This window comes from Balaenoptera physalus (assembly GCF_965194825.1).
Source record: "Balaenoptera physalus genome assembly, chromosome: 5".
NCBI lineage: Eukaryota > Metazoa > Chordata > Mammalia > Artiodactyla > Balaenopteridae > Balaenoptera > Balaenoptera physalus.
Window position 1 is genome coordinate 58,447,812 of NC_138884.1, and position 27,978 is coordinate 58,475,789.

At 40.0% G+C, this 27,978-nt stretch overlaps 1 protein-coding gene and 1 long non-coding RNA gene across 2 annotated transcripts in view; both read left to right on the forward strand.

The window, feature by feature from the left end:
• Positions 1-18,807, forward strand: part of LOC309661854 (endotoxic shock protective protein U9-ORF-like) — a 41,998-nt gene extending 23,191 nt beyond the window's left edge. The window contains exons 2-7 of the mRNA XM_082463996.1: positions 619-8,994; positions 10,447-10,513; positions 11,811-11,861; positions 13,119-13,166; positions 13,820-13,855; positions 15,323-18,807. Coding sequence (XP_082320122.1) covers positions 10,460-10,513; positions 11,811-11,861; positions 13,119-13,166; positions 13,820-13,855; positions 15,323-15,454 — 321 coding nt within the window. The 5' untranslated portion in view covers positions 619-8,994; positions 10,447-10,459 and the 3' untranslated portion in view covers positions 15,455-18,807. The remainder of the gene's footprint in view (positions 1-618; positions 8,995-10,446; positions 10,514-11,810; positions 11,862-13,118; positions 13,167-13,819; positions 13,856-15,322) is intronic.
• Positions 18,808-18,909: 102 nt separating this feature from the next.
• The window catches only part of LOC309661918, a 49,245-nt gene continuing 40,176 nt past the window's right edge, over positions 18,910-27,978 (forward strand). Inside the window, exon 1 of the long non-coding RNA XR_014264369.1 lies at positions 18,910-22,630. This is a non-coding gene — a long non-coding RNA (uncharacterized lncRNA). The remainder of the gene's footprint in view (positions 22,631-27,978) is intronic.

Consider the following 27,978-nt stretch of genomic DNA (forward strand, 5'->3'; position numbering starts at 1 on the left):
TCTTTCTTCCTCAACACATATCCTCAAATGCAAGCACCTGGATGGGATCTTTATGGGTACCAAGGAAGTCCAGAAGAAGGAAAGCATATGCTCTGGAACCACAGATGCTAAGTGATACCCCAGCTGATAAGGAGGCAGGACAGGCCACCCCTTACACATGTGCAACCTTGAGTAAAACGCTGAAATGTTTCCCTATCTGTACAGTGAGGTTCATGATAATATTTCATAACGTTGCTGGGAGGATTAAATGAGATAAAGTGTAACTGAGATTAAGTGAGATAAAGAATGCTTAGCACAGCATCTACTGCATAGTAAACTGTGGTTAAATTTAACACAGGATCTGCCAGAAATCCCCCAGACCAGTGCTTCTTAAATTTTGTGCATATGAATCACCTGGAGACCTTGCACATTCAGGGTACAAGTTTTAGTATGGGAAGATGAAAAAGTTCTGGAGGTGGATGGTAAGGTTGCACAACAATGTAAATTACCTAATGCCACTGAACTGAACTGTACTTTTTTAAATGATTAAAATGGCAAATTTTGTTATGTACGTTTTATCACAATTTTTTTTTTTTAAACTTTTTGGGTTTTTTTGTTTTTTTTTAAAAGCACTTTCAGGGGGCTTCCCTGGTGGCACAGTGGTTGAGAATCTGCCTGCTAATGCAGGGGACACGGGTTCGAGCCCTGGTCTGGGAAGATCCCACATTCCGCAGAGCAACTAGGCCTATGAGCCACAACTGCTGAGCCTGCACGTCTGGAGCCTGTGCTCTGCAACAAGAGAGGCCGCGATAGTGAGAGGCCCGCGCACCGCAATGAAGAATGGCCCCCGCTTGCCACAACTAGAGAAAGCCCTCGCACAGAAATGAAGACCCAACACAGCCAGAAATTAATTAATTAATTAAGAAAAAAAAAGAAAGTAACAAAAGTTCAAGTACAATTGGTGTCTTTAAAAACAAACAAACAAAAAAAGCACTTTCAGAAGCATTTCTAGTAAGCTCCTAGGTGAGACTGATGATGTTGGTTTGCAGACCACACTTTGAGTAGCAAGGTCCTCTGGGTAATGAACCACTACCATCAAATCCATATTGCACTTTACAGTTTACATAAGGCATTTCTACATCCCTTGTCTCTGTGATCTCCACAACAACAACACATGATACTGTACTCAGAGCAAACACAATTCTTCCTCACCGGCACACAACCCCTCGATCTTGGGTCGTGGCCCTTTACATCACATCAGGACTGTCTCTCTCTATAGGCAGATAGGATGTTACTTGAGGGCCTCTTCATTTTTTTTCCTGTTTTTCACTGCTTTTTTTAGGCCAAGTCTCCCAAGCAAATGCTTCCCGTATCAACCTAGGCCTTCCTTCCCCATTTATGTTTATGGCTGGGGTAGAGATAGGTTCTCCAGCCTAAATAGGGAGCATTTGCTTCACCCATTGGATGCTTGCCTTCCTCCCAATCTGGTTGGGGGCATTTCAAATATTTCCTCTGTATTTACCATCTAACTGACAGAACACATGGAAAACGGCTTTGTCATGTCTGTCGCGTGCGGGACCTGACAGCATTTGTTGGAATTCTAGTTTTTGTTTAGTCATCACTGCTACATATCTGCAAGTGAAAACAGAGCCGGGCGCTCTCAGCTACACTGTGTGCATCATGTAGCACATGATGTAGTCATCATGTAGATCATCAGCCCAAAACAACAGTTCCCCAAGTGTGCCTATGTAACCTAGTGAGAGTACCCTTCCTTGGAGAGCTACGAACATAGCCCTAATTAGTGCATTTGCTCACAGCTGTTTCTTGTACCAGACGTTCATGCAGGTTCAGACTTTGGGCTGTCACTTGGAGTCATCTGCAGGAATCCTGCAGTAATGTGTCCATTTCCCAAGCCATTGGGAACAAGAATAAGGTCACTGGGCATCCATAACTCCACTTGAAAGAGTAGGTTGTCCTGTCAGCTTTCTAATCCAAGAAGAAACCGTGTTGCCGAGGCCAAAGCGCCTGCTGCCGGCCCCTCCAACAGTGGGATTCCCTACAACCACCAGCAGGAATTCTTGGGCATCTCAAATCTCAAAAGGAAAGGAGGCAGGACAGGCACCCTAGAGTTCAAGTCCTTTAGAACAGGGTTCTCCACATTAGAATCATCTGGGGAGGCAAGCGTTTTAAAAAATATTGACACCTGGGCCCCATTCGGGATCAACAGAATCAGAAAGTCTGGGGGTGGAAACTGGGCATCAGCAATTATGTTAAAGTCTAATATGTGGCCATGTTGAAAACCTCTACCTTAGAGGGCTTCTGTTTCGTTTTGTTTAGACCTTAATCAGAACAAAAATTATAACTGACAAAGAGGCTGGAGCTTCTCATTACAAAACATAAGATTCAAATGTCTTTAATGACACAATGTGAATACTGAGTCTGAGCAAAGCAGCAGTTTTGGTGAAACTGTAATCATGTTGTGTGTTTACCCCAAGAGTGAGGATAATTCACTCTTCGGTGACAGCACAGAACCAAGGGCCAGCTGCCACCTTGAGAAGCCCTGGACTGCTGACCCAGCCCCGAGGCGAGAACCGGGAAGAAGGAGAGTTTGATGTGCCTTGCTCACAGGAATGCCCACCAAATACTGGCTGGACGCCTTGAATTTTGAAACAAAAAGTGTAACTATAAAAGAATTACAAAAATTAATCTTTATCTGAGAGATAAGTTTGGAATTAACTGTTCCAGGAAGTAGATAGCAAACATAGCAGAACTCGGCAAAGTAATAACACACCAAATTCACTAAAAATCAGTACGTATTAAAACTTGATTTCTGGATTTCTTGGTCACTCTGTCACACACTCTCCTTCATCAGGAGGAGTATTTGGTTGGACACGCTTTAGAAAAATGAGATCTCCAAAAAGTTTTATCTACAAAAAGTTTTAAAGACTTACATTCTTTAAATCCATTCTTCTAAACAGATTTAAAGCATATTCTAAGCAGGGTTCTCCAAACCTAGACAGATATCAGCTTTGTAAAAAATGCTGGATCAGAATCACCGAGGATGGGGTCCCAGAGCTTGTAGACGGCATATTTACTTCCCATTGCTGCTATAACAAATTACCAATTTAGTGGCTTAAAACAACATAAATTTATTCTCTTACAGTTCAGTAGGTCAGAAATCCAACACAGGTCTCGGCAAGGCTGCCTTCTTTTCTGGAGGCTCTAGGAGAGCATCTGTTCCCTGCCTTGTCCAGCTTCTAGGGGCTGCCTACCTTCCTCGGCTCATGGTCCCTTTCTCCATCTTCAAAGCCAGCAACAGCACAGTGAGTTCTTCTCACATCACCTCACTCTGACCTCCTCTTCTGCCTCCCTCCTCCTCCTTCTTTAAGGGCCTGTGTAATTACATTGGGCCCATCTGGATAATGCAGGATGCTATCAACATCTCAAGGACCTTAAAAGGTCCTTCAATAAACTTGTTATTAATATATGCATATGAACAAAAAAGAACATAAGAACAACTCATTATCCTAATACTTAGAGCTGACCACTAGTAACTTTTTAATGCATTTCCTTCTAGTCCTTTCTTTAACATATTATTTATGTAGCTGAAATCTTAGTGAAGTCTTGCCTTTTTTTTTTTTTTTAACATAATATGGCACACCTGCAAAGTCCTTTTTGCCATGTAAGGTAATCCATTCACAGGTTCTGGGGATTAGGGTCTGGACCTCTTTGGGGAGGGCCATTAGTCAGCCCCGTACAAATGGTTAAATCTCCCCCAGATAAATCTGAGGCAGCTTGTCCATGCACCGTCACTTGGGAACCACTGCTGAATGTCAAAGCCTCTCTCCATCCCATATCTGTCTCCCAGCCCCAGCCTTGATTTCCTTCTAATGAAATTCTCATGGTTCTTTCCCCCTCTGTGTTGTCATTCCTACCCACAACCTCCATCACAGTGGAGAGTGAGACCTCCAGATGATTTTCATTTATTCTCTCAGAAATGTTACTGAGTGTCTCTATTTTTCACTTTCCTCATTTTATTTTGAGAACAATTGGTTATAAGCCCTTACTAATCATAAATGTCTCCTTCGATATAATTCAGTTGGTTAAGAACGAGTTAATACACTAGTATATTCCCTAGAGTCTTGGTCAGAAAACATATCAGTGTCCATAGGCTTAAGAACCTAAATTAGTTAAACTATCATTTTTTTTAAATATCTTTTTTACCTGGGGTGTTCTGGTTAAAAAGAACTAGCTCTTGTTAACTCAAGTAAGTGGAGGAAGGGTGGGATTTCTTATAAAGATACAGACAGAGCAATGAGAGCTGGAATCGACGAGCAGAAAATGTAGTAATTGGGCATCATTCACCATGAAATTGAGAAGAGGAGGGATATTTCGGGATCCAAAGTCATCCTTAGCATATCAGCAGCAGAATGTTCTAAATCTTTCCTCTGAAATGGTTTCCTGAATATAACTCAGCAAATTATCCTCACTTTGGGGAATAAACATAGTCTTTTAAAACCCATTAAACTCAATGGCAACTACTGACATATATTTTAATATTTTTTATGAAAATATATACAGTAAAAAATTCTAAGAATATAAATTGGTATAAAATGAAAAAATTCTTCTAGAAAGAGACCTTTGTTAACAGTTTGTATATATCCTTCCAGAATTGTTTAAAGGTATGCATAAGCATATTGGAATATATCTTTTTAAAAGCACATGTGAAGTTACATGATTTGTGCCTTGATTTTTTTCACCAAACAATATATTTTGGTGATTTTTTCATATCCTTACACATAAGCCTACTTCATTCTTTCCAGTGGTTTGTTTAATATATTCCATTATATGGCTTACCATAATTTATTTAACTAGTCCCCAACTGAGGAACAGTTAGATGACCAGATTTTTGCAAATATAAACAATAATGCAATAAATAAATCCTCTTGTCCATTTTTCATTGCCCCCTTGTCTGATTATAGAGGCAAGGCAAATTCCTAGAAGTGGAATTGCTGAGTCAAAGGGTATGTGCATTTTAAATCTTATCAATTTGCTATCCATTGTATTTCTTCTGTGAACCACTTACTCATGTTCTTATTCTATTTCCTACTGAGTTACTCATTTTTTCTTATTTATTTTAAAGTGATTTTTATATATGAAGGAACTTAGTCCTCTGACATATGACATTTTGACATTTTTCTTTTGATTTCATTAACTATTGAAGTTATCTCTTTCCTAAGGAAGAGTGAGAACCTAGAGGTTTTTGCTTATCTGTTTTGGCTTTTGAATCACCCAGCTAGTTAGGATTCCTAGAACACCACTCTATGTGCAGAGTTTCCTGCCAGTTCAGGCCCTCTCATCTTTCAGCCAGTAAACTATTAAGCATCTATTAAAATTAGTGTTTACAAGGAGTTTGTAGTTGCCATATTATGTAAAAAAAAAAAAAAAAAGGCAAGACTTCACTAAGATTTCAGCTACATAAATAATATGTTAAAGGAAGGACTAGAAGGAAATGCATTAAAAAGTTGCTAGTGGTCAGCTCTAAGTATTAGGATCATGAGTTGTTCTTATGTTTTTTGTTCATATGCATATATTAATAACAAGTTTATTGAAATATGATTCACAATCCATAAAGTTCAGTCTTTTAGAGTGTACAGTTCAATGGCTTTAGTATATCCCTGGAGTTGTACATCATCACCATTCTCTAATTCCAGAACATTTTCATCACCCTAAAAGAAACAACATACTCATTAGCATCACTCCCATTCCCCCTCTCCCCAGCTCTTGCAACTATTAATCTGCTTTCTGTCTCTATGTATTTGCCTATTCTGAACATTTCATATAAATGGAATCATACAATATGTGGACATTTGTATCTGGCGCCTTTCTCTCTTTGCATAATGTTTTCAAAGTGCATACATGTTGCAGCAGTTATCAGTACCTCATTTCTTTTTTTTTTTTTAACATAACAAAAATATTTTTGAAGGTTTCCTTGAAAATGCTAATTCCCTCACTAAATTAAAAATACTATTAGACTTTATTATGACCAGTTAGGGATAACTTGAAGTCTCACCCTAAAAAAATTTTTTTTCATTAATGTCATGCTTATTTCTAAGAACAGAGTAAAGTGTTCTGGTGTTATAAAGACTTTTTTTTCCCCTCTGTAGCTATCATACATCCTGACTTACTACACTTTTTTAACCCTTTGACCCGCCCTCATCCATTTCTCTCATTCCCCCCCACCCCACTTCCGGCAACCACCAATCTGTTTTTTGTTTGATTTGTTTTGTTTTGTTTTAGATTCCACATATAAGAGAGATCATATGGTATTTGTCTTTGTCTGACTTATTTCACTTAGCATAATGCCTTCCAGGCCCATCCATGTTGTCAAAAATGGCAAGATTTCCTTCTTTTTTATGGCTGAATAATATTCCATTGTTCCATTTTCTTTCTATCATCTATCTATCTATCTATCTATCTATCCATCTATCTATCTATCTACCTACCAAGAAAACCTGAATAGACATTTTTCCAAAGAAGACATACAGATGGCCAACAGGCACATGAAAAGATACTCAACACTTTGATTCGATGCAAATCAAAACCACAGTGAGATATCACCTCACACCTGTCCAAATGGCTACCAACAAAAAGACCACAAGTAACAAATGTTTGGGAGGATGTGGAGAAAAGGAAACCCTCCTGCACTGTTGGTGGGAATGTAAACTGGTGTAGTCATTATGGAAAACAGTACGGAGGTTCCTCAAAAATCTAAAAATAGAACTACCATATGATCCAGCAATTCTACTCCAAGGTATATATGCAAAGAAAATGAAAACACTAATTTGAAAAGATACAGGCACCCCAATGTTCACAGCAACTTTATTTACAATATTCAAGATATAGAAGCAACCTAAGTGCCCATCAATAGATGAATGGATAAAGAAGCTGTGTGTGTGTGTGTGTGTGTGTGTGTACATATACACACACACATACATACACACATATATACATATACAGACACACACAATGGAATATTAGCCATAAAAAAGAACAAAATTTTGCCATGTGCAACAACATGGATGGACCTGGAGGATTTCATACTTAGTGAAATAAGATGGAGATAGACATACTGTATGTTATCACTCATAGGTGGAATCTAAAAAATAGAACAAACGAATGAATATAACAAAACAAACAGACACAGATAGAGAGAACAAACTAATGGTTACCAGTGGGGAGAGGAAAGGGGCAAGATAGGGGTAGGGGATTAAGTGGTACAAACTACTTTGTATAAAATAAGATACAAGGATTTACTGTACGGCACAGGGAATATAGCCAATATTTTATAATACCTTTAAATGGAGTATAATCTATAAACTATTGAATCACTATGTTGTACACCTGAAACGAATATAATATTGTAAATCAACTATACTTAAAAAAAAAAAAGCAAAAGCCACACTGAGAAAGTGTGTTACATTCTGCTCTGGATGGTGGTCTGTGTTTCTTAGTGCTGAGGGCTTGTGAATCTTCAAAGGGAAAGCACATACTCCTGTGGGATGCCAAATCCGAGAAAGCTGAGAGGTCCACCCACTCAAATTTGTTCCTGAAGAAACAAACTTCTGATCACCACTGTTGAGAAGCCAAGAGTTAGACAGTGCTTCAATTTAGGAGACACAGATAAGTTAACAAACAAGGTTCTGATATGGCTCCCAGGCCATCCCGTTTGCTGCTGCTTAGTGTGGTGGTTGGACTCCCATTGTGATGGATCCAGAAGTTTCTTTGATTTTTCCCACTTATCCATTATCTCTGTTCCAGACAAGATGAAAGAGGAGAACGGGTACTGCTTTAAAAGGAATCAATCTGTTTTATCATACTAGAGAAAAAGAGTGAATTCCGGGCTGCGGGCAATTACACTATTCACATACTTATGTAGCTAGAACATGGTGGGAGGTCTGTGAGGTGAAGTTGTGAAGTTTGCATTTTATTTCATTTTGCAATGGAGTTTCAAAGCACTAGAACTTTTCCCCAGAACTAGGTGACACTATTTTTATTAGCCCAATAAAAGAGTGCTCATTAATATATACATATATTGTGAAAAGAATTGGGTTTGGCAAAGTGATGTTGCCTTGGCTAAGCTGTTGGTGTCCCACAGGTGATGTTATTTAAGACTGGATAACCTAGATTTTGGTAAAAATGCTGCAGACTGATCTGCCTGGACCATAAAAGTGAAACCTATAGATGTGGAGAGTATAGGACTTCTCTGAAAGGAGCTAAATATTTATCCTGTCAAACATACAGGAGCAAGAGATGAATGGGGTTTTGTCGGAGGAGGGAAAAATTTCCTTTCTCTGGTATTGAGTTAGCTGGGACCTGGACTCTGAGATAAGGAGAGCCCTGGGGATTTTTCTGTGGAAAACCAAACTGACCTTCACCAGGTGTAGCCAACACAGGCAGTGGCTGAGCTCGGACGCGGAGGGCTGACACTTAGGCTAGTGCTTCTTCCACTTATCCAGCTCATAGCCTCTGTCTCCCCACTGAATGAGATGGCAGAAAAAGACATCCTCTGTCAATGCATGATTCACACAGATTTCAATGGATTTATGTTAAGTCTTTTAAGTTGAAATTCTCAGGGTGCATCTCCTAGCCAAACTACTAATACAAGTATGGTACTTTTCTAGTTGTTGCAATTATTTGTCCTGATTGTTCATTAGCAAAACCCTAGGCCTCCTGAATTATTCATGTCTCAAGAATAACCACAAAAATGTATTATGATCAGAGACAAGGGTCTTGGTCCTGCAAAGAATGAGGTATTGTCCTTGTACGGGAAACCCCTGTCCCATTCCTATGTAAATGAGGGTCATGAGGAATCTTTTTTTTTTTAAAGTGCTGACACAGCACGTCATTACTATCCACATATATAAATATCTTCCAATTATCCAGATCATCTGCAAACGAGGCGTCAAGGAAATCTTAACGATATTGGACATTTCATTTTTCCTGGTGTACAAGGTAACAAATATCCTTTCAATTATAAATTACATTATCTTGTAAAAGATATGGATAACTGGAAAGGTTGAGAATTAAAGAATTTAATTTATTGACAATAACATTTTAATTCTCTTTTATAGTCATGGCCTATGTTTTTAATTCTTTAAATATTGTCTCAGGTACTCACATGTTTATTTATTTTAAATATGTTACTCTGATGTTTGCTCTGGGTTATGTTAGGGCTTTAAAATAGTGACTGAAAACAAATTATAGAAAAACAGCAGTGACAGAAAACCTACATAAGTGGAATATTAAAAGTTATCCTGCAAATGTACATTCCTGTTTCCCTCCTCCATATTTACAGCAATGTATATAAGGAAAAATAAGGGGAACATCAACAGTTATAACAGGGGAACATGAAGGATGCAAGCCTTCCAGCAGGCAATAATATTTACATAAATTTGGTCTTCATATCATCCTCTTGAAGGCTTTCTTCCCATTTCAAATATTGTTTAATCTTGATGATGGATCTTTAAAATCAGTCATTGGCAGTTTGGTTCAGGACATATTTTCTTATGGCATTTCACAGATCTAAGATTATTGGATATGTGTTGTCATTTTGTCTTGATTTGTTTTAAAATTACATTTAGAGCTCTCTTTGTAGAAAGTATTTCAAATGGCAGAATTAAGTTTTATTAAAAACATTTACCAAGAGTGACACCACTTACAAAAATCAATCAATATACTCTTGATAAAAATTACAGTATTCTTATGGAGAAATAAAACAATTATATTTATCTTCAGAATGCCTGATCTCTCTTCTCTTCCCTCAAAACAACAAAAAAGGCATTTTGTATATCATTTAAAAGATGATGGAATTTTTCCTGTTTGCATGAAAAATGAAAATGATTGAAATAAAAGTTGCCATGATACAGTAGAAAACAGAAAAACCGTGAACCTATTAGAATTTACTAACACATCAAATAAACAATCTACATCATAATCTAGGAGTATAGACAAGACAAATACCCACTTCTAAGTGGATTATACTAATGATATCTACCTATCAAAGTCACTGTAAGAATCAAATGAAATAATAACTATTTTAAAAGCTGTGTTTTTACAAGCAGTTAATAGAATAGACCAATATTCTTTTAAACTCACTGGGGGAATATTCCTAGTAAGCATGAAATGTTTTATACTGTACTGTACTTGAATGCATGCATGTGTGTGTGTGTATGTTGTAGATCTTGAATTAGAGCCACACACAATTCTTAAGGCATGTGAATCATAATCTATATTCCAATTGTTTAATATCTTCCAGAATCTCTAATCTATACATCCTTTGGCTCCCAATAGCATAATCTTCGCCAAGCTCCTTAATAATGTGCCTGATCCAGTGTCACGCTACATAAGCAGGAAAGGGCTCCATAATTTCTAAGTTAAGAATTAATACTCTTGTTTTACTTGTAGATAGAGTCGAAAGATGAAAGTGGTGTTTCTGATCACTTTCCTTTTGGTTACAGCTCACTGCACACCAGTAAGTAAACTCTTAATGTCTATTTCTGCAAATCAGCCTTGGTTCATGCATTCCAAACTTTTATATTCAACCCTCAAAAAAAAAAAAAAAAATCTATCATTGGAGTCAAAGCCACAGTATCCATTTTAAGTTTCTTTGGAGCTAAAAGTAGCTCTTTCAACCTATTTTAAAAGACCCTGTTAGAAAAACAATAGATTTGAGTCAAGCGCGGCTGAGAAACTCTCCTGGCCTCAGAACAGAGCAGTCATTCTCAATCTTGGCCGCATTTTGGAATTGCTTGGGAAACTTTAAGAAGTCCTGATGTCTGGGTCCCACCCCCAAAACCTGACGTAATTGGCCTGGGGTGTGATCCAGGCATCAGGATTTTTATATGCTCCCCAGGTGATTATTCCACTGGGCAACGGAGGTTGAGACCCACTGGATGAGGGAGGGGCCGTCAGAGGGAGCTGTGATTGCTCTGGAGAAGCCCTTGATAAACCTTGAGACAAACGGAAGCCGCGTGGTAGCAGGTTAAGGAAAACTACAGCTCAGGTCGTTATTATGAACAAAGCAGAGAGTGAGTAGGCTGAGAGAATTACAGGTTTACCTCGGAGATATCGCGAGTTCGGTTCCAGACCACAACAATAAAGCAAATATTACAAGAAAGTGGGTCACACGAATTTCTTGGCTTCCCAGTGCATATAAAAGTTAGGTTTACACTCTACTGTAATCTATTTTGTGTGCAGTAGCATTATGTCTACAAAACAATGTGCACCTTTGTTGAAGAATACTTCATTGCTAAAAAATGCTGACCATCATCTGAGCCTTCAGCAGGTCGTAGTAGTAATATTAAAGATCACTGAGCACAGATCACCATGATAAATATGATAATAATCAAAAGTTTGAAATATTGTGAGAATTACCAAAATGTGACACAGAGACATGAAGTGAGCAAGCACTGGTGGAAAAATGAATGATAGACTTGTCACAGGGTTGCCACAAACCTTCAATTTGTAAAAAAAAAAAAATGCAGTATCTGTGAAGTGCAATAAAACTAGGTATGCCTGTAACTGAGATAATATTTTTGGTATTAAAAAGGATTAGTGACCGATGTTAACAGATGCAACATTCATTCGCTTATTCTGTAAACAAATTTTTCTTGAAATGGGCGGATCATGCTAGGTGCCAGGATTACACAGATGACAAAACATAGTCTCTGCCTTCTGGGAACTCAAAGTCTAAGTCTCCTAGTTAATTACTATTATTATTATTACATCTATTTCCTCAGTCTCCATACTCTGCCTCTCAATTTTCACAGGTACGAGAATTTCATTCTGGAATTCGCCATGATCACTTCTTAAACTGGAAGGTAACTGTTCTTTTTTTATAAAAACCAAAATTAGGAATATTTGTTGTCTCCTAGGAAGATATGATTTAGGGAGAAAATCTGTGACATTTTCAAGAAGTAATATTTTCAGGAACATAAAGTATGATTACAAGATTTTCTCCAAGAAAAGGGAACCCTCTTACTCTTTTGGTGGGAATGTAAATTAGTGCAGCCACTATGGAGAACAGTATGGAGGTTCCTAAAAAAACTAAAAATAGAGTTGCCATATGATCCAGCAATTCCACTTCTGGGCATATACCCAGACAAAACTATAATTTGAAAAGCTATATGCACCGCTATGTTCATAGCAGCACTATTTATAATTGCCAGGACATGGAAGCAACCTAAATGTCCATTGGCAGATGAATGGATAAAGAAGATGTGGTATATATATACAATGGAATATTACTCAGCCATAAAAAAGAATGAACTAATGCCATTTGCATCAACATGGATGCAACTAGAGACTATCATACTAAGTGAAGTAAGTCAGAAAGAGAAAGACAAATACCATATGATATCACTTATATGTGGAATCTAAAATATGACACAAATGAACATATCTACAAAACAGAAATAGACCCACAGAGATAGAGAACAGATTTGTGGTTGCCGAGGGGGGAGGGAGCTGGAGGAGGGATGGAGTGGGAATTTGGGGATAGCACATGCAAACTATTACATATAGAATGAATATCAACAAGGTCCTACTGTAAAGCACAGGGAACTATATTCAATATCCTGTCATAAAAAGTACTGGAAAAGAATATGAAAAAGAATATACATATGTATAACTGAGTCACTTTGCTGTACAGCAGAAATTAACACAGCATTGCAAGTCAACTATACTTCAACAAAATTGAAAAAAAAAAAAAAAAAAAAGATTTTCTCCAAGGTAAAAATGAAAAATCTAGGGTGGGAAGCATACGAACCAGCCTCACTGGCATACCTAGGAATTCTGTGGACAGTTCCTGCCAGTTGGGAGAATCATCTCCAGAGAAATGGACCGTCTCCAGGCCCGTGAAAGTTAGAACACCAGCCTCGTGTCACTTCTTGTCTGGGTGAACACCACCCTTCTCAATATACAACTGGTTTAGATCCTTCTCTTTCACAATAAGGGGATAACATAAGTCATTAAACGTCTTTTACAAGTTTAGCATAATCTGACTTAAATAATCTAGAACCCAGAAACCACCAGAATATTTTGTTTTTGCAACTTAATATTATGTCCTTACTTTTCAGAGGATCTGTCAAAGAATGAGCCCATGTAGACTATTACTGCATCACCTGGTAAACTCATTAAATACATCCATTATAATATCTGAAATTCCTCATTAAGAAGTTACATGTATTATTAATTCCTTTTAGAAGACTTCATCTCAACAGACAAATGTCTGCTTTTTTTGCCAAGCAAGCTCAGAGATAAATTTATACTTATTTTCAGTAATTATCTTTAGCATAGATTTTGATCTGTAGATTGTGGCCTCTTGGTATATTGCTTGCTGCTTTGCATCTTCCTGAAGATGTTTGGAGCATCTTTGAAAGCTCAGGTTTCTGCTCAGAGAGAATTGCCAAAGCACACAGCTCTCTGTTCCTCATCTTGGCTCTCAACTTCCCTTTCCTTTTATAGTCTGACTAAAAAGGCAGAGATAAATCTTTATGTTTCTATGGGCTCTGGTTGTTTTTTAGTGGAGTTAATCTCTGGAAAATTTTTGTACTGATCCTCATCTCAGCTAACTCCTAACTCCCTTTTCTTCTATATGATTGTCCAATTTACATTACAACAAGCTTCTTTACTACTCACAGACCTTAAAGTAATTTTTGCAATTTCTTCTTGGAAGTATTTCTTTTTCTAAGAACTTAAAGAATTATATGTGAACTGAAACAAAATTTCCTAACAATTAAATGTCAGGTAACTGGGTTTTTTTTTCCCCCCCTTGCAGTACCTTCAGAGGTTTTATGAACTCTTCATTACCTGTGTAAGTTTTCATTTTTGATTTTTCTATCATTATCAACACTTGAAAGAAGAATGAAGGTTCAGGAAAATAAAGGGAAAGACAGGAAATGTGAAATCATGTTTGAGGGTTTTGTCATCATAATACTGGCTAATTTCCCATTTATATCTTATTTTTAATAAAACTTTAAGTCACTGCTTATGAATTAAGAATGTTCCACATACTAACAAAATTGCTAATTAATGGAAGAACTAAAACTTGTGAATCTGTCTGAAAAGCATTACAATTTCTTGAAAATGTTGAAGATAGTTATTAAGCAAAAGTCCTCTCAAATTTTCATTACATGTATCCTACTAAAAATATCTGAGAGGGAACTTCCATTTAAAAAAAATATACATATATATTTATGTATAAAAATATGTGAAATTATTTAAGAAATCATAATTTCTTACAATTATTCTATTTCCTTCTATTTTTCAGCTCTAAAATGTCCATTTTATGCCAAAGTCACCATCTTATCTTCTAATTCCTTGAGCATTTTAATCACAGTTATTTTCAAGTCAGTGTCTGGTAACTCCACTGTTTGGACCTCCTGAGGGTCTGCTTCTATGATAGACTTTTTTTCACTGTCACTTGAGTCTCATTCCCCTTAACCCCACCCCCTCGGGATTCTTTTTTTAGCCTGGTTGTTTTTGATTGAGCAGTGAACATTGTTTTTGAAAATTATAGAGACAACTTGAGGTTCTGGATGAAGTTATCGTCCTCCAGAGAGAATTTACTTTTGTTTCTAGACTATGTAGACTATGGAGACAACATTCACAGATCACCTTGATCCATTTGGAGACTGAGATGATTAGAACAAGTCCCCCTGGTTCACTCTTACCCCCAGGGTGAGGTCTTTGGGGTCCTAGCTGTAAGCCGGTTACTTATCAAGTCTCCTTCTCTCCAGCAGCCCCTGAACTTGAACTTTTGTCCCCCAGCCCTGTGAGTTTGTCAAAAGTCCTGCTCGGCTTCCAGCCTTTTCAGCCACTGCTTTAGGAATCGCCAATTGCCTTGAGGGCAGTCAAATGCCTCCCTGGGATTCTTGCCTCCCCACAATCTCGAGTCCGTATAGCCTCAATTTCTTAGAACTCTGCTACCTTCAGAAGTATGCGTAAACACTTGGCGGCGGGGACGTCCAACTCTTCTAGTTGTTCTTCCCAAAAAGATTGGCTGGAACAACAAGGTTGGAAAGAAAGTACTTGCTTTTCTTTTCAAAGATGAAATGCAAACAATTTGAAATTTCAGTAATTAACTGTCATACACACAGAGAGAAATAGAGGAAGTTGGTAATGTTAATAAAACTAAAAAAAAAAAATGGTATTGGTTGAAAATTCTCCCCTCTTAACTATAAAAACTTTAAAATATTTTATTACTCAAGTAGTAGCTATGTAATATTTATATGTTGAAGATTTATGAATGCCTTTTTTGTCTTGATTTTTGTTTTATCAGCGGAAACCACCAATGAACAGACGGACTACCATAGCCCCCGTGCCACCATTCCCACCAATAACAGAAACTGCTCCTCCTTCGACTCCTAACACAACAGGCTCCTTTGCCCCCGAAAGACGGGGAGATTCATGATTCATGAAGTTCTTCAGGAACTTCATAGCCAAATGCAGCTTCTTGCTCCAGCATTGTTTAACACCGCAAATGACGATCTAAGACTTTACCTCTCTGCTCCTTGTACCACAGCGAACCCTTTTCAGTATCCTGGATAAAATGGCAATGCTTCATTAAAAATGTTTATATCACTATGTTATTCCCACGTGGAATGTCATTTTCCATCATTAACGACATTTAAAGAGAGATCAGGAAAACAAGCAAAGGAATCTAGGAAACAGGATCTCTTTTTCTCTGGGAAGTCATATGCCTAGCTAAGAACCAGAGATTCTATGACAAAGGAAGGAAGGAAAAAGAATGTCGGGGAGGGGTATGCAGCCTGCAGTCTCTGCCAGTTTTGGGGAGGGGTGGGTGACAAGACTGTCCTCAGCCTATATCCAAGTCCTTGAGAGACCACTGGGATGTTTCCGGCAAGAGGAGATGGTGTTTTGACCCTTTTAACTGGGATGGAAATTGATGAAGCCATGCGGAAATGCACTTAAAATTTCCTTTTGTCTTATTTGAGAGGCAGAGTTACAAGTTTCTCCCTAATCTGTCTCTACAGATGTACAAGGCAAAAAGGAACAAAAAAGATTTTACAGATATTACTCATTCTCCACCTCTACAAATCCGCAGTCCACTTTTCAGGAAAGAGAATGGTAACCATTTTACCTCTTAATTAAGAACAGTGATCACAGTCTATTAGTCCCTTCTGTTCCTTTGTGGTGGAAAAATCACTACCTGGCATTCATAGGGGACTTTGGCTTCATTTGGGAAGTTTCCCAAAGGTCTCTCCTTACAACTGGTTGCAACAGGGCTACACCTAAAGTCAAAGGGAGTGGAGTCTTCATAGGAGGGGACATGCACCTATTTCATAGAAACCGAAGTCTCAGACTTGGAAAGGACCTTAGAGGCCATTGAGTGGACATCACCTGGGAGCTTGTTAGAAATGCAAGAGAGATCAGGCTCCACTGGGGACCTACTGAAGCAGTATTTGTGTTTAAGCAGGACCCCCCAGTGCTCCTGCAGAACATCACTGACCTATAGACATCTGCCAGAATACCTCAGTCTATGTAAGAGAGACATTCCACAGTCCTTTCTTGGCTAGCTTTGATCTTGGAAAAGTCATTTTTTGGTATGGAGTTAAAATTTGGTTCTAATCCAACTCTTTGGGGTCACATCAGATAAATCCAGCCTGGTTTCTCAATGTTAATCCCTCAAATAAATAAAGATAACTTTCACAGTCCCGAGTTCCTCCAAGAAAACTTCCCCTGTCCTCCAACCATCCTCTGTATGACATGGTATGATTTTTCAATATCCTGGGAGTCTTTGCCAAATATTCTTTAGTTTTTATATTGTCCCCATCCTCGATGATGGTTTTCAGAACTGCACATAGTACCACAGATGTGATCTGGAATAAAAATGGGGTGATTGTCTCCGACATTCCAGATCCTACATCTATTAATATGATTTAGGGCTGTAACTGTCTTTTTTTTTCTTAATATTTATTTATGTATATGGCTGTGCCAGGTCTTAGTTGCGGCACGCGGGATCTTCTTAGTTGCAGCATGCATGCAGGATCTAGCTCCCTGACCAGGGATCAAACCTGGGCCCCCTGCATTGTGAGCGCAGAGTCTTAACCATTGGACCCCGGGGAAGTCCCTGTAACTGTCTTTTTGGGTAACCACTAAGTCCTTTTCATGCATTGCTAGAAACATGTTAGATGTTTTCTGTGCCTGTACCCTTGGACTGAAGGACAGGACCTTACATTTACCTCTGTTACTACTTAGTGATTAGACCCAGCTCAGCATTCTCAGACACAGATATTTCTAATCTAGACTCTATCATTAAATATATTTGAGCTTAGTAGTCCAATATATGGTCTTAACTCTCTCTGATCGTTTACCTATCCATCCAACAAACAATTTTAAGTATTTCCTTGGTTCCAGGCACTGGGGAAACAGATGACAACAGGACAGTCTGGACTTCTGTCCTCATGGGATTCTCACTGCTTTGAAACAGTATTTGCTATCCCAGGGAGGGTGCTGTTAAACATAAAATATATTCGACGGTATAGCACATACCGTAAGGGCTATAAATTACAGTTTCATGACCAAAGCACTGAGAACAAATAGAAGACTTAGTAAAGCAAGTATTTACATGGCTAATAAAGGGTATGTTACATGCATCTTGATAGCTGAAGCCTGGACGGAAATGTTTACCCAGAACTTCCCAGCCCGGTCTCCATGTTAGTATCATCTGGGGACCTTAAATACACCTAGGTCCCATCCCAGACCTACTGAATTGACATTCCTGGTTGTGGAAGGAACCAAAGCATCAGCATGTTAAAAATGCCTGGGGTGATCCTAACGTGTAGCTGGGTTTGAGAACCACGGCTCCACACGGATTCTCGGAAGCACAGTGGTCCCTCTACATTGTGTGGATTGGTTCCGGGACCCCCGACGGATACCAAAACCTGTGGATGCTCAAATCCCTTATATATAGTAAAATGGCCTAGTATTTGCAAACAACCTCCCTGTATACTTTAAATCATATCTAGCTTACTTATAATACCTAATACAATGTAAATGCTGTGTAGTTTTTACACTGTATTGCTCAGGAAATAATGACAAGAAAAAAAAGTCTGCCTATGTTCAGTACAGACACAACCATCATTGGCCTAACTACCTACTACACGTCAGCAACAACTTAACATTTTCTTTCTTTCAACACTTGGATTGCTTTTGTTAATGACCTGAAAGAGAACTACATAGAATAAAACACAGAATATTTAAAACACAGAAAATAGAGATAGAGAAAATATAAATTCATTCCCTCTTTCTTTCACACACACAGTGTTAACACTTACCAGAGCCCTGGTTCTTCCCTCTTGATAACCCTAGTATGATGATGATGTCGACAACGACAAGTGCTATATGGTGCCTGCAGTGCCCACGTGGTCGGGCGACGAGATGTGTGGCATGGAGACCTCAGGCTGAATTGAACCTTCGACAGAACATCAGAAGGATCATCGCAGTGGGAGGAACCGGGTTCTGACTGCAAATTGTTGACGCTTTGGAGGAGACAATAATAGTCAGGACCTGTTGTAAAAAAGTGTTTCTTTTTCTTTGCAACATCAAACAAGTCTTGCAGTGGCTCTGGGACGGTGGTGTTAGCCCTCGGGCTCATTTCAGGGTTGTATTTGAGAATCAGATCCTTCAACACGTGGAGCTGTTGAAAAATCTGCCACAGGTTTTTCAAACATCCAAACCAACGAACCCCGCTCTTGAAAAAGCTACTGCATCGTCACTCTGGCCCTGAGCGATAAATCCTGCACGCTGCCAAGGCCCTGCCCCAAAGGCCCCGGCCCCCACCCCCTACCCCCTACCCTCCACCCCCCACCCCCCACCCCCTACCCCCTGGAGCAGGAGGTGGATCCTGGCACCGCTTACCTTAACTGTCCGAAAACTCCACACAGACGCTCACTCTATTCCTGCAAGCGCTAGACCATCACTTACAAAAGAAAGACGTCTCCAAATTGTAAACGCCAGGCAGTAACATCTTGGATCCCAGCATATTTGCAAAAACATGTACAACGTGAACAAGGCCAAAGGACACTGCGCACATTTACACACTTCCAACCCCTTTTAGTGGTGTCATTCTCTTGCTCCTGACAAATCTGCAGGCTTCATTGATGTGGTAGGCTGAATAACAGCCCACCAAACCTCCCACGTCCCGATCTCTGGAACCTGTGAAAATGTTACTGCGTGGAAAACAGCTCTAGCACGTGTCATTAAGGATTTGAAGTGGAAAGTATCACGCATTACCCAAGTGGCCTTAGAGGGAAAAAAAGAACGACCTATATAAAAGGTGTCAGGAGCAGCAAGACGCTAAACCGTTGACTTCAAAACAAAAGGGTCTACAGCAAATAATTCATAAAAGCGATATAAAAAAACACAAATACATTCCCGGGAAAACAAGAAAGACAGCTCTCTGCCACCAAGTGTCGCGTTTTCGTTAACTATAACCCGACCATAACCGCGATCTTACTTTTTTTTTCTGGTCAAAGTTTTGAACGCTACCGGTTCATTCCAGTTTCAAGAAAGACTGAATAGATCTACCTAGAAACACACATAACTGCGAAATAAAAGTAAACCTACTGAAGAAAAAAAACAAAGGCAGTGTTACGAAAGAATTTGACACGCGCCTAGAATTCACTTTGTTAAACAACACACATCAAGGAAAAGTATGTACACAGTTCCTTTACACCACAAATTGTACAAGCACACTTTCAATACTTGGGGGAATCGCAAGGATCACCACGCTCCACGGACAAAAACTAAAACTCGCGCCTAAAAAAACCAACTTCAGAATCACGATCTTTTTTCGTTTAAGTAAATGTGAAAGCGTATCTTGGTCGGGCACCTCACCCTCAGATTCAAATAACTCTAAAGATAGGATCACTTTTCTCATGCAGTCTATAGACCCCCTTACTTCTAGAATAAAGAGTTTCTAAGCTAATATTACCAGCAGCAATATTTTGATATCGAGATATTGCCAAAAATCTTAGAAAAAATATGTGTAGCTTAAGCATGACCAGCAGCCACTGCGCTAATCTACATATTCCACACCCCTTTTCTGATCTCATTCAGCGCGTCCTTTTCCTATCATTGTTAGTGGTGCAGTTCCAATAAAACTTAAAGGTAAAGACACTCTGCAAATTTAAAGATAAACAACATAAATTAGCTCCTTCCTTCAAGGGCTTGGGGCAAATGACGTCGCTGTGATATCTGGCGGTTCAGCAAGGCTCTGTACACGTAACTAAAAGAGCTAGTCTGAAAAGATGAAATTTGGCAAACCACGTTTGAAAATCCAATCCTTGTATTGATGAAAATACGTTGTCAGTTTAAAGCTTCAAGCACAAGGACAAAACATGCATTCTTTCAAATATGCGGCAAATGATCGACCTTAACCTGAAAGGTCAGTTGCAAAAAGGTCATTCTAACTTTGAACTGAGCAAGCTAGGGAGAAAGCTCGTGCAGCGCCCCCTCCTACACACACGTATTTGGAGAAGTCGCGGGAGTCCGCACAGCCGGAGTGATCACACTCCGCCAGTGGAAACCAGCTTCGTGATCAGAGTGCCTCCCCTCCCAGGCAAGAATAAATTGTTTCCATGTATCCTTAAACCCTCCCGTCTTCAACTCTACAAGCACAGGGTCCTCCGTTCCCTTTTTCACCGGACCTTTGAAATCCAGAACAAGACTGCTGGAAAATCCATCCTGCAGGAAACCCCCGAGCCCTCCTAGACTCATATTAGACTTCAAAAAGAGCAAATCCTGTCTCAGGCAATGGTTAATAAATCACATTTCCACGTCCACATAACAAATATTATCCATCTCCCCAATCTTCTCCTTCCTTCTTCACTGTGAATTAGAATTGCAGTTTCCAAGTTTACCTGTTTTTCAGTTGTCTCTCTTGGGATTACACTAGAACCAGGACTCTTCTGGTATTCTCCCCTTGGCCAAAATAAATTAGCCAGAGTCTAATATCTTTAAAACAGGAAGAAATAATGCTGTTTCAAAAAATCTTATTAAAGATGGACCAGAATAACTGAGACTACAGAGGTGTCTGAGGTGGGGAGAGACACAAATATTGGGGCAAGAGGGGAGGGGACTCGATGTGAGCTGCAATCTGACCTTTAGACAGTCTACCAGTTTGATTTTTTACAGCCTATCTCCCCCAAAGAAAAAAGTATTATGTAATATAGACATACATATTACACATATATACATCTACATAAACATATACATAGATATAATCTATAAGCAAAATATCTACATTTTGTTCTGTGACATAAAAATTAAGATACCTGGAAATCTGGTTGGGAAACACTCATGTAAGGGAAAAAAGTGATGTCTATACACTAGACTACTGTTACCATCAAACAAATCTTAAATTCAAAATGCCATTTTCGGATTTGTGACTAGTAGTGCTTTCTTAAACAAATAACAGGGCTGTGAAAGAGCCCATAGTCTTACAAGGCTAGTTTCAATATTTCACAAGAAATTCATTGATATTGGCCTAGTAATCAAAATATTTATCTGAGACAGTCCAGTCTGCCTCAGGGCAAGAAGGTCCTCCACTCTCTTGTAGCTCAAGCAGGGTAAGAAAAGCATTAGTGCTATAACCCTCACAGAAACCCTGCAGATGTGAATATCCTTTGAGGAGAGCCACAATTTGATTAGAAAAATATAAGGAAATATATGTGTGTGATAAATACTAATATAAGTTAGCATAGAGAAAGCGGAGAAGCTTCTTTCTTAGTCATTTTACAAAGGTTGAAAACCTCTTGGTAAAACTAAAGTAGACATAATAATCTCGAAGACAAATCTCATTTATGAACAAAAATGCAAAACTCTTAACTAAATCTATAAAATCTTTATGAACTGAAGCTAGTAGGGTATTAAAAGAACATATACAATAACTAAATAGGTTTCACACTAGGAATATAGAACTGAAGTACATGTAAGTATACTGTACATGTGTGCAGGATACAAATTTGCTCTCTAGAAAGCTCTCTTGGAGGAACTTCCCTTGCAGGATGTGGATGTGTACACTTTCTGGTACATTTCTATTTGCCCACCACGCATAACATCAGAGCAAAGGCCAGCACAGGAGAAGACATGATGTAACTTAGGTTCACTTAATTAGAATTTGACGTCTGCCTTGTATTTTTCTCTGACAACAATGGTAGTTTTTATCTGGAAAAAAAATAAAACTTACACACAAAATATTTCAGATGTTACTTGTCTACAGGATTTGGTTCTCTTTGTTTGAGGGGTTCTCTGGCGGTCAGGAATTCACGGTCCGTGTACTGTACTGGCCTCACCCAGCTTCTGAAGTGCATGCTCCCCTCCAGCCTCGGTATAATTATGTATGATCAGGGGCGTGTGGTTGGCTGCAAAGCCAGGGGTAAGCAATTCTCTCAAAAACAAATCCTGAAAACAGACTGTCACTCCCCAGCTGACATCATGTTTTGTAAGCCTTCCCGTCTAGAAAACACACAAAGCCACGGGCATTTTGTGGCGTTAAGAGAATGTCTGGTGGGTAACGCTCTGTGGTGGAGCCTCCTGCCTTAGAATGCTCCAGCGGCAGCAGGTGAGTCTTGAGGGGTCTGGAGGGAAATGCCTACGCTCTGATTTATTGATTTATGGATTCAGGGCTTAGTGACCTTCAGACATCAGCTAGAGCAGGAGCTATTTCTGGTGGATATGGCAACATGAAATTGTCACTGGAGTAGAGTGGAATGTTTGTATCCTGGGGGCGGGCAATAAGACCCACAGGGGTAGGAAAAGATTTTAGAATTTTTTAATTTTTAAATTCATACTTTTAAACTTATTTTTTAGTGAGTTCTATAATAAACATAATAAATATGCAGTAGAACATGCTTAAAACGGGTAAATAATTATATGATATATATACATACACATATATATGCATATATATATGGCGCACACTCAAAATTGTTTACTGATGAAGCACATGATTAAAAACAAACAGGAAACAGAGACCACGGTGGTAGAAGTCTGTTAGGTGAGCGAGCCTGTTGATTTGTCTGCAAGGTTTCCAATTCCTTCTTCCTTGTGGTCTCCCCCAGCAGATTCGCTGAAGGGAAAAGGCAGAGACAGAATCTGCAAAGTCTGTGGCTGGGAAAGATTTTCCCGTACATTTCTTTGTGTTCAAACTTGAAATGATAAGGCTGTAGTCATTAAATATGTTTTCCCCTTTGCTAAACCTCTAGAGGAGTGCGTAGTTTAAGAGAACAGATGAAGGAAACAAAACAGCCCCATACCTACAAGATGTTTTAGTATCTATTGGATAAAATAGATACTAATAAAAAAATTAGTATCGGGGCTTCCCTGGTGGCGCAGTGGTTGAGAATCCGCCTGCCAATGCAGGGGACACGGGTCCGAGCCCTGGTCTGGGAAGATCCCACATGCCGCGGAGCGGCTGGGCCCGTGAGCCACAATTACTGAGCCTGCGCGTCTGGAGCCTGTGCTCCGCAACAAGAGAGGCCGCGATAGTAAGAGGCCCACGCACCGCGATGAAGAGTGGCCCCCGCTTGCCACAACTAGAGAAAGCCCTCGCACAGAAACAAAGACCCAACACAGCCATAAATTTAAAAAAAAAAAAAAAAAAATTAGTATCTATTGGATAAAAGGGTCATTTTACTCAGATTGTTTACTATAGCTTTCCTAACGTCATTCCAGCAAGCTTTTAAGAAAATTTAACTGAGCAGGTAATTTAAACATGTACTGGTTATTAAAACCTGTTTTGTAGCATTGTTGGGAAGATCAAATAGATAGCACAGTGCCTTGGCTGTAATGAGAGCTTAGTGAGGATTAGTCTTGTTATTTGTTTTATTATTATTATTTAAAATTATTATGACATAGCTCCCCGCTAGGCCTTTCTTGAGGTGGTTCTCTAGATTTCTGGAAGTTATTTGGGACCCTGGGAAATTTATTCTCTCTGACCCTCTTTCCAGGCAGGCCTGGTTTCACTTCCCATTGTCCCTGACCAAACATGGGTGCTTAATTCTCCTCTGATATGGAGCATTCTTACTGAGCAGTTCCCTTATATGTGGCCAGACTGGCCAGGTTGCTTTTCCTTCATAAGGGGCCAGTGGAACTGGCAGGCCTGACAACACTTTAATATAAAAGGTAATAACTTTCATCTCTTTATCCCTGCCACCTTGCACAGTGCTCAATAAATGTTTATTGGATTGAACTGAATATTAGGAGAGGCAGTAAATTCAGTCAAAGGAATGACTCTCTAAAGGTGGAATATCAGACAATATCACAGGGAGGGAAAGAGAGGTCATCTTTGGGAGTTAATATTCCTTAGACAATACTACAGAGTATCAGCATAATTTGCCTACCTAAAGTCAGTCCAGCTGACTTCATCAATACAGAAGGCTGAGCGGTGGGTGGGGGATGGCCCACTATGGGGAGTGCTGGTCAGGTGTGTGTCAGAGGAAGACCCTAGATTCATGGGAAAATAAAAGTAGACAGTATCATTGTACATGACAGGGAGGTGGCTCCCAGGTACAGAGGTACCCCAACACCTGGAACTGTGCTACATATATATAGAACCAAGGGGCCTGAAGAGCGAGTCTTGGGAGCAGTATAGCGGGCCTGTGTCTTAGCTTGGGCTCCTATAACACAACACCATAGACTGGGTGGATTAAGCAGCAGAAATTTACTTCTCACAGTTCTGGAGGCTGGGCATGGTCAGGTGCCAGCATGGTCAGGTTCTGGTGAGGGTTCTCTTCTTAGCTTGCAGACAACCACCTTCTTGCGGTATCTTCACATGGCAGAGAGACAGAGTATGGGAGCAAGCAATCTCTCTGGTCTCTTCTTTTAAGGGCACTAATCTTATCATTAGGATCTCAGCCTCATGACTTCATCTAAACCAAATTATCTCCCGAAGACCCACCTGTAAATATCATCATACTTGTTGGGGGTGGGGGTAGGGCTTCAACATATGAATTTGAGGGGGACTCAATTCAGTCCATAGCAGCCTAAGTACTTGGGTTGGAATCCTGATCTTCATTTCATAGCCAGGGCTTTGGGCAAATTATTCAACCTCACTTTGCCTCAGTTTCCTCATCTATAAGATAGAAATAGAAATACAAGTCCCTACCTCAGGATGCCGTTGTGAGGCATGAACAAATACAGTTAAAGAACCTGGACCAGTGTCTGCAGCATGGCAACTGTGAAATATAGTGTAAGTTATATTTGTTATTAGCTATAATTATCCAGGGAGGTGAGGGCAAAAGAAAACCCTTAATTAGGTGAAAGCTGAGCTTTGCACTTGAACCCAAGCAGAACACCCACCTTAGCTAGGTCAACATTTACCAGTGGCCTCGGGAGTCGGCAGCAAATGACCTGGAACCAGCCTACGTGCCGTCACGGGTCTGCCCCGACACACCTAGTCTCCTGTGCAGAGCATCAGGCTTCCTTTGCCGCCACCTGGGCCTACCTTGTATTTCCCGTTCTCTCTCAACTGCCACCTTGTCTTAGCATTTCTCTGTGTCTGTCATTTTCTCACTTCTCAGGGGAAATCTTTAAGGGTTCTTGGCAGCCATTCTCTGGTGGCCAAAGAGCCCTATTCCCTCCTCAGGGTGCCTTCCTAGGACTAGCTGCTGCCAAGGGGCTGCCACTCATCCTGGTTCTTCCTCTACTTGGATCCCCAAAGCAGATGTCAGCAGGACAGCTGCCAGAACAGGAGGTGCTTGGGGGAGAGACCCACAACCAGGGCAGGAAGTCTAGACAGTACTGCAGTCTTTTTAAGCTCCCAGATTCCACTTAGCTTTGTTCTCCCTCCTTCTTCCAGACCTATCAGACCCAACACCCCCTTTTAAATACAAATATTTTGTAATTCTCAGGTGAGTCTCCAGTAATGAAATGCATAGATAAAACCATCTACCTGTATATTTACCTTCAAAGAACTAATATAATGCTCTAACTGTGCTATAAAGCAGAACCAAAGAGAGTGATTTATAGATATTTCAATATGTAGATGCTCAGGCATGACACTGTTAGAAGACAGTGTTTGTCAGCTCCTTGGTTTCCAGGCAGATCTCCATGAATACAACACGCACATATGCAAGTGGTGGGCCATTGGTGATTTGATTTTCCAAAATGGTGGACATGTCCTGGAAAATTCCAAATAAAGTTCAATTTTGCCTGGATCTACCTGAGAACCACTGCTCTAGGCTGTTTTGAGAAAAGCTCTGTGTAAATGGTAAAATGTTCACACATGCCCATTTCCCTGTCCAACTCCAAAGGGCCAAGTAAGAAACGGAGGCCTGGGGATCAGAAAGAATCAACTGGAGTCAGACAGACATTCAAACCCTGCTGTACCACCTCCTTTGATGTGACCTTGGGGAAGTTATTAACCTTTCTAACCTTGACTTCCTCATCTACAAAATATGCATATAAAATACCCATCTGATGTAGTTACTGCAAGGATTAAATGAAATAATGTGTGAAAAGCACACTACACAGGACCTGGAATATAGAAAGCTCTCAGTAAAGGATTTTAGAGTGACAAGTAGGCAGGAAATAGTGTAGGGAAGGAAAAAAACCTCTTTTTCCTCTACCCATCTTAGGTTCTCCAACTGGGGCCCTGTAAGCTGGCAAAGACAGATTAACAAGAGAAAAACGGAAGTGTATTAACATGTGCATCACGCATGTACCCAAGGGAGCATCCAGCGATGAGTAACCCAAAGGGGGGGTTAGAACTTGGGCTCATAGCCTATCTTAGGCTAAAACAAAGGAAAGCGGTTTGGGGTTTCTGGGTGGGGGAGACCAGTCATGGGAAGGTGACCAGAGAAAGCACAGTAACAAGGGCAATTTAGGAAGGCTTGTTATGCAGATTCAAGTCATGCCTTCTCCATTGGTAAGAGTTGTTAAGAGCCCTCCTCTTCCTGGTACCAGAGAGGCAGACATCGTTCACAAGTGGAAATCTTTACAAAAGGAAAACTTATCCCCTGTTTTTAGAACTTTTCCTGCATCTACTGGGTCTCAGTGGCCTTAGCTCAAAATAACTCAGATGCCAAAGAGGCATAATTTGGGGTGGCATATTCTGGTGCCCTTCAATAGTCAACAAATATTCACATCAGAGCTCTTCAGATGGTTCCTGCCTCCAAAGGTGTGACTTGCAGTGTCTCCCCGACACCAGGAACTAAGCCCAGGAGAAAGACAAGTCCAGCTGGGGAGCTGTCCCCTGTTTTCTTTGCCCTCGGGGAACCAGGCTCACTGACTCACAGGGCTCGGTGGGTCTCCAGCGGCTCCTGGAGAAGCCTACAGGGTCACCCACCACCCTGTGGAGTCAGGATCCCTGGAAAATACCTCAAGGGCCTCTGTGGCTGAAGAATATTGACCACCTACCATGGGGTTGCGGTGATACGGGTCAAGAAGCAGCCAGGATCTTGGTGGTGTCACGTGCTTAACCAGAGCCTGATTTTCTAGGACACATACGACCGTTAGGTACTTCTGCTTTAGGTATGTTTTGCTCTTGAAATGTCCATCTTCTGACCTAGACAGCTGTGCAAGGCGCTGTTCAGGTCAAACTCACCCTGAGCTGCATCCAGTTTATGGATCCTCTCAGCAAATATTTAATGAGTAACCACTGTGAGCAAGGGATGAAGCAGTAAGCAGTGCAGGCAGAAATCCACTCTTATTTGATCTCTTAAATAGACTATGAATTCTTCTCTATTTGTGCTCGCTCAGAGCATGATGGTAATAATAAAAGATAAAAACTTATAGAGGGCTGCCGTGTTCCATGCACTATGTTAAATGCTTCATAAGTGCACTTTTAAGTGCATGTCCTCATTCAAATTTCATAATCACCCTTGAAATAGCTTTTATTTATTTATTTACTTTCAATTTATTTATTTTATTTTTGGCTGCGTTGAGTCTTCGCTGCTGTGGGCAGGCTTT